Source organism: Myotis davidii, unplaced genomic scaffold, assembly GCF_000327345.1.
Source record: "Myotis davidii unplaced genomic scaffold, ASM32734v1 scaffold646, whole genome shotgun sequence".
NCBI classification, from domain to species: domain Eukaryota; kingdom Metazoa; phylum Chordata; class Mammalia; order Chiroptera; family Vespertilionidae; genus Myotis; species Myotis davidii.
In genome coordinates, this window is record NW_006296801.1 from 384911 (window position 1) to 392458 (window position 7548).

At 42.9% G+C, this 7548-nt stretch overlaps 1 protein-coding gene across 1 annotated transcript in view; it reads left to right on the forward strand.

Annotated features, from left to right (window-relative positions):
• AAMDC (adipogenesis associated, Mth938 domain containing) overlaps positions 1-7548 on the forward strand; it is a 19116-nt gene that overhangs the window by 8713 nt on the left and 2855 nt on the right. The window contains exon 3 of the mRNA XM_006772515.2: positions 5939-6034. Coding sequence (XP_006772578.1) covers positions 5939-6034 — 96 coding nt within the window. The remainder of the gene's footprint in view (positions 1-5938; positions 6035-7548) is intronic.

Sequence of the window (7548 nt, forward strand, 5' to 3'; positions counted from 1 at the left end):
AGATAAAATTATCAATGATGAAAGAGAATCATTGACCAACTGCCTCCTGCATGCCTCTGACTGGGGATCCAGCCCCCAATCCGGGTATGTACCCTTGACTAGAATTGAACCTGGGACCGCTCGGTCCACAGGTTTAGGCCATATCTATTGCGCTAAACTGGCTAGGGCGAAAATGGTGATTCAAAAAAAATATTTTTTTATTGATTTCAGAGAGGAAGAGAGAGGGAGAGATAGAAGCATCAATAATGAGAGAGAATCATTGATTGGCTGCCTCCTGCACACCCATGCTGGGGATCAAACCCGCAACCCGGGCATGTGCCCTGACCAGGAATCAAACAGTGACCTCCTGGTTCACAGGTTGATACTCAGCCACTGATCCATGCTGGCCAAGCCAAAGTGGTGTTTTTTATAATTCTATCACTTCTACATTCATTAGCTGGATTCTTCTGTGAAGAAGAGGTTTTCTTCTACACTATCACAATTTGTATTGTCACTATGGGCTCATGTTTTCTTTTTTTAAATTTAGTATGTGCTATGTCTGAATGTTTGTGTCTCCCACCAAAAATTCATGTTAAAATCCTAATACTCAAAGATGATGGTATTAGGAGGTGGGACCTTTGGGAGGTGCTAGTCATGAAGGAGGAACCCTCATGAATGAAATTAGTGCACTAGAAAAGAGACTTCAGAAAGATCCCTTCCACCCTGTGAGAGCAGTGAGAGGGGGGTCAGCTATGAACCAGGAAAAGGGCCCTCACCAAACTCAGCTTGCTGGTACCTTGACCTTGGACTTCCAGCCTCTAGAGCAGCGATTCTCAACCTGTGGGTTGCGACCCCTTTGGCAGTCGAACGACCCTTTCACAGGGGTCACCTAAGACCATCCTGCATATCAGATATTGACATTACGATTCATAACAGTAGCAACATTACAGTTATGAAGTGCAACGAAAATAATTTTATGGTTGGGTCACAACATGAGGAACTGTATTTAAAGGGCCAGAAGGTTGAGAACCACTGCTCTAGAGCATGAAAAATAAATGTCTGTTGTTTTATAAGCTACACAGTTTGTGGTATTTTGTTGTAGCAGCCCACAGAGAATAAGAACATGTTTTAATCTCTTACCATCTATAATAATAAAAGCATAATATGCTAATTAGACTGGATGTCCTTCAGGATGAAGCCAGGGCTGCGAGGAAAGCCCGGGTCCCGGGTGCCAGAGGGAAGCCGGTGCCGGCAGCTGGGGAAAGGAAGGCCTACTCTTGCACGAATTTCATGCATTAGGCCTTTAGTAATTAATATTTTTTGAGGTTTAAGTTGTCCCAAATTTAACCAGTGTTCTTGTGACATGTTCCCATCAGTTTTTTTTACCACTGTGTTGCTTTCTGGCATAATAGATATCTTTTTCCTGGGTTCAGCCATTTCTTCAGGGATCCCTGGTTCCTTTTAGTGAGAAATGATATCTAGAAACCCAAGAGCTGGGTATTAGATGGGCTCATTACTACTGAGATGTCACTACATCTAAGCCCATTCAGTATACAGAGCCAGAAAATGTGTGTGTGTGTGTGTGTGTGTGTGTGTGTGTGTGTGTGTGTGTGTCATGAGTTCATAATTATACTTCTAGCTCAACCCAACAGCCCCAGATGCTTTCCTCTGTGTTGTTCCACCATCTTCTTGAGCATTTGAATGGTGGAACAAGTTGTAGCCATGGCCAGAAGTCTAACTTAATGGAAGAAGAAAGAGAAGAAAAGCACTTGCTCAATGTTTCAAGGCTCAAACCTAGACATGGCATCATTTCTTCTGCTCATATGCCATTGAATTCTTATTGGCGATAGCATAGTCACATATTCCACACCTAGCTGCACGGGAGCACGGAAAATGGAATCTAGCTGGGCAGTAGAAAGGGGACAGATTGGATTTTGAAAGAACTAGCAGTCTGCCACTGTGAGATTTGAGGGTAAGTCTGCTAATGGACTTTCGGAAATGATTTCCGCTCTTCTAAACTAATAAAGAAGCACATTACTAGACCACACATCTGTTTTTAATGTTTTATTGATTGATTGATGAGAGAGAGAGAGAGAGAGAGAGAGAGAGAGAGAGAGAGAGAAACATTGATTTGTTGTTCCACTTATTTATATATTCATTGGTTGATTCTTTTGTATGTGACCTGACTGGAGATCAAATGCGCAACTTTGGTGTATCGTGATAACATTCTAACCACCTGAGCAACCTGGCCAGGCCTCTTTTTAATAGTTGGATAATTTTAGTGTGTAAAATCTGTTTTGTTTGTAATCCTATACATTTTCTCTTAAGCTTTTAAAAACTTCGCTGAGAAGGGAGCCATAAGCTCCACCAGATTGATTGCCGGAGTGGCCTATGGCACAAGAACAGATGCCTGTGCAGAGGCAGGAAGATCAGTTTAGAGGCTGTAATTCCCCAAGCGATAAGGAGAATGTGACTTGGGCAGTGTCCACAGGGACAGATTCCAGAGATCCTTTAACCTTCACTCAGAGAATCGCTTTCATCAGCAGCACAACCAGATGACAGCTTTGCTTCTAACATTTATGCTCACTTCATTTTGGCAGGAGGAACTGCTTCCTTGAAAGTGTAATTTAGGAATGTTTTCTTTTCAGATTTGATATAGAAGAGGGGGAAATGTCTAAGCCATATAGGATGCCACCTTATTGTTTAGCTGGCATGATGGGTATTAGCTGGACATTTCCCCACAATTAATAGCTTCCCCCCAAGAAAACACAATAAGCTTTTACAGCCTCACAACACCCTCTGATGTAAAGCCTCTTTAAAAAGAGGAACAGAGTCAGAGCCTTCGTGGTTTGCCCCCAGGGACTGGAAGAAGGAGAGGAGGAGCTGGAGGCAGGTTGAGGACGCCTCAGTAGCAGGCCTCTGCGCTAAGCTGTGAGTAATCCCTTGCCAACGCCTGGATCCACAGGCTGCTGCAGTGAGTGTTCACTGCTCTGCATGTGACACCCTGAGCCTGCAGTATAGCACACACGGCAGCCGAATTTGTCACTTGGGTTCCATTGATTGGCAGCTCTGATGGGCTGCTGCTGTCTCCAGTCTCTGAATCTCTGGATGATTATGGTTTTGAACTCTCTTGACCTTTCACTCCCTTCCCACTTGCCATGTTTCCTTATACCAGAATGTGAGCTCTTAGAGTCAGGGCATCATGGTGCTTCTCAAAATATGTGCTGTCCTTTGTTAAATGAAGGAATCATTCAATCATGGAGGTGGATGCATTTACTTAAGGAAGGTGAAGCTTTCCAATCCAAATTTGTAATTCTGTTAAGTATTTGCTTTGGTCATAGCTTCTGGAAAAAATGTTAGGTTCTCCATATCATCACTGTTTAGTGCAGGGTGGTTCTAGGATTGATCAGAGAGCTGTGGGAAAAAGGCATTTAATCCAATCCTCTTACATTATTTAAGTACCAATTATTGTAATCAATAATATTGTAATCAGAAACAATATCCCCTTTTTTGTTTTGCCTTTTAAAAATTTATGAACCTAAGTAATTTTAAAGAATAAATTCAATCTCTCCTAACTGGGAAAGCTGAAGGCAGAGATACTATTCAGAGACACCCGGGCACTAACTCTGCGGCCTCTCTCAAGATGAGGGTGTGCCCTTGCTGCTGATCAGTTTGGTTCACTCTATGAAATGCAGGTGTTCTTAGAACACTCTTTGATATTCCCTAAACATAAGCTCATACAGTCTGAGTGTAAATTCCGTAGGAAGGTGCTGAGGAGGTACGTCAGAATAGAAAAGAGAGAGACTGGCTTTGCTATCAGCTCTGGAGCACTTGCTGACTAAGTGAAGAATGTCACACCCATGGAGAACCAAGAGACATGGAGGGAGGAAGCCAGCCAAGACGGGCAGCCTCTGCTCCTGCCTTGGAGCCACCTGCCTCCTGTTAAGTTTGCTTCCTTGCCTAGCTAAATCAGGAAGTATGTGGCTGTAGGAGCTGTCTTCCTGCTTTATTTCCTATTTTATTTATTTACTTGTTAATTTCCTGTTTCTATTTTATTTATTTACTTGTTAATTTCCTGAATAATTTTAGACTTACAGAAAAGTTACAAGGATAGTACAAAGAATTCTCATCTTTACCCGGTCCAAATGTTAACAGTTTTTCATATTTTCTTTTATCATCCTCTCCATTGATACATATTATTTTTTGAACTGTTACAGATATTATACTCCTTTACTCCTAAATGCCTGTATGTATTTCCCCCAGAGAACAAGGACATTCTCTTACATAATCATAATACAGTGATCAAAATCCGAAATTAACATTGATACAATACTTACTATACAGATCTTATTAATATGTTGCCAATTAACCTAATACAGATGTCACATTTACTTGTCATTAATATAGGATTTTTTTCATTATTTAGAGAATATTAGTTTCTGTGGGATCATTAGTTTTTTCTTTACGTTTTAAAATCCTCATTCAAGGATATGCTATTATTGATTTTAGAGAGAAAGAAACATTGATGTGAGTGAGAAACATTGATTGGTTGCCTCCTGCATCTGCCCTGATGCAACTTAGGTATGTGCCCTAAACTGGGAATCGAACCCATCACCCTTTGGTTCATAGGCTGGTGCTCTATCTTATTCTATCATACGAATCTATTGTGGGATTCTTATGGAATCCTTCCACAGTCCAAATTTTGGCATCATGTCCAAATGCTTTCTTCTCCCACCTCATCTCTTTCTATTCCCTCCCCTGTCAGTTCCACTCCAGTCATACTCAACTATCTATAATTCACTAGGTTTTTCTTTCCTCTGAGCCTTTGTACATGCTATTACCTTAACTTGGAATGCCTTGTTCCCTGATTTCCTTTAACTTGGCTAATTCCTGGTTGTCTGTTAGGTCTCGGCTTAAATGTCACCTCCTCTGGGATGCCTTCCCTGACCACCTGCCCCAACTCCCCTGTTAGTACATGCAGACCCCAGGAAAAGCTCCAAGACTGAAAATTATCTCCATACGTGGAGAGCAAACAGGGACTGAAGAAAGAGGCTGGCCACTCCAGCCTGGTAATTAATGGAGTTTATCAAGGGAAACTTACCTACAAGGCATGCAAAATGGATCCATGAGCCGCTTGGCAGGGCCAGAGAATATAGGATTTCGGGGAGAGCGGGGGCTGGGGGATGAGTAGTCACAGGTGTGTGAATGCCACCAGGTATGGGAAATTACATGCTTGACCAGCTCAGGATAACAACCTGTTCCAGGAACCAGCACATAGCAGGAGGCAAGAAAGGGGTGCTGATTTATGTCAGAATGAGGATCAATTACAATCATACAGTCTTTAAGGGGGGTGCAGAAAGCAGCTCCCATTCTGGCCTTGGTCCAGGTTTCGGGACAGACAACGGTCATGTCAGAGTCTCTTCTCCACCACCCCAGGCCTGATGTCCGTGCTCGTTCACTATGTTGTCACACCAGGAGCTTACTTCCTTGTCGCACTTGTAAAAAACTACTTTAATTTCTTCTCAGTCTGCTATATTTTGCACTAGACTTAGAGCTCCTTAAGGGCAGCAGTTTATCATCTGTTATTCCCAGGGCCCCAAACAAAACATTGCTTCAATGAATGAATGGGTGAATGAATGAATCCCATAAGAATGCCAATTACAAAGAAAGATTAAAAGAGCAGGTAGCTGGCCCTAGCTGGTTTGGTTCAGTGGATAAAGCATCAGCCTATGGACTAAAGGGTTCCGGGTTTGATTTTGGTCAAGGGCACATGCTCAGGTTGTGGGCTTGGTCCCCAGTAGGGGGCATGCAGGAGCGGCCAGTCAATGATTCTCTCTCATCATTGATGTTTCGAACTCTCTCTCCTTCTCCCTTCCTCTCTGAAATCAATAACAATATTTTTTAAAAAATAAGAAAAAAAAGAGCAGGTAACTCGTATACTTTTTCTTTCATCACCCAGCATTCTCCTGGTGTGCAGCCTGCAGATGTGGAGGAAGTTGTCAAGAAGGGTGTGCAGACCCTTGTGATTGGCCGAGGGATGAGTGAGGCCTTGAAGGTAGGTATTTGTGAATATAATGTCCTGAGGACAGCTGCTGATCTCTTGAACCTTTACATAGAGATATGTCCTTGTTAGGAGTTCATCTCTATATAGCATGCCCCCTCATATTGCTGATGAGCTAGTGGATGTCCCAGGATCAAATAATGGCTGCGTACTACTCATCAGGGGTGGACTCTCCTGTCTCTACCTAACCCTGGACTTGTATTACTTCCAGTATTTCTCAGAAAGTCCTCAATCTTGGTATTTCTTAAGCTCTACAACTATTAACATTTGGTTCTTTAGATTTTTATAGAACTTTATATTTTATAGTAGATTTTATAATACTTCTCCTTAGATGCATTCAAATTATGTTTTCCCCCTTTATGAAAAAAATATTTATTTTAATTTTACTTACAGAAAAGATTCAATGCAGAAATGCAGAAGGAAAAGGTGAAAGATTTGCCCTCTCCAGTCTCCACACTTGGGCATACTACTCTAATTATCTAAGCATCTGCAAATATATACACACTTACATATATGTGATATAGGTATACATGAACATACTTACAATCATTTTTACATAAATAGGGTCACACTATACATATTGCTCTGTAACACTTTATTCACTTACATTATTACATTATGGACAGCCTTTCACATAAGTATATAGAAACATACCTCATTCTTTTTTTTTTTTTCTTTTGCATTTTTTTTTTATTATTAGTTAAGGTATTACAAACAAGTCCTTCGGTTGATCTCTTCCCCTTACCCCCGCCCTCCCCTACTTCCCTTCTGGGGATTGATAGCCTGATCGCTGTTTCTCAGTCTTTGGGTCTGTCCCTTTTCATCAGTCTATGTTGTTCTCTATAATCCACAAATGAGTGAGATCATATTATTCTTTCCTTTAGATAGATGTTCTAAAATCCAGCTGCCTGATGAAGGTGCCCTTTATTTATTTACTAGAGGCCCAGTGCACAAAATTCATGCACAGGTAAGGGCCTATTGGGGTCTTCCAGCTGCAGGCCAAGGCCTTCCTTCCAGCTGCTGGCTGAGGTCTCCCTTCCCCAGGCTGCCAGCTGCAGGCTGCTGGCTGGGGCCTTCCTTTGTTCCGCCCGAACACCTGGTGGTCAGCACATGTCATAGCGAGTGATTGGTCTCCCAGTCAAACTCCCATGGGGACAATTTGCATATTAGGCTTTTATATATGTACTAGAGGCCCGATGCACAAAAATTTGTGCACTTGGGGCGGGGGCGGGGGACAGGTCCCTCAGCCCCACTTGTGTCCTCTCACAGTCTGGGACCCCTCGGGAGATAATGACCTGCTGGCATAGGCCTGCTCCCAGGTGGCAGAGGGCAAGCCCAATCCCTAGGTGCAGCCCCTGGTCAGGCTCAGAGCAGGGCCAATTGGGGAGTTGGGGCGCCGCCTCTGTCATGCACAGAGCAGGGCGGATTGGGAAGTTGTGATGCCACTCTCAGTCACGCTCAGGGTAGGGCTGATTGAGGGGTTGGGGCACCACCCCCTGTCACACTAC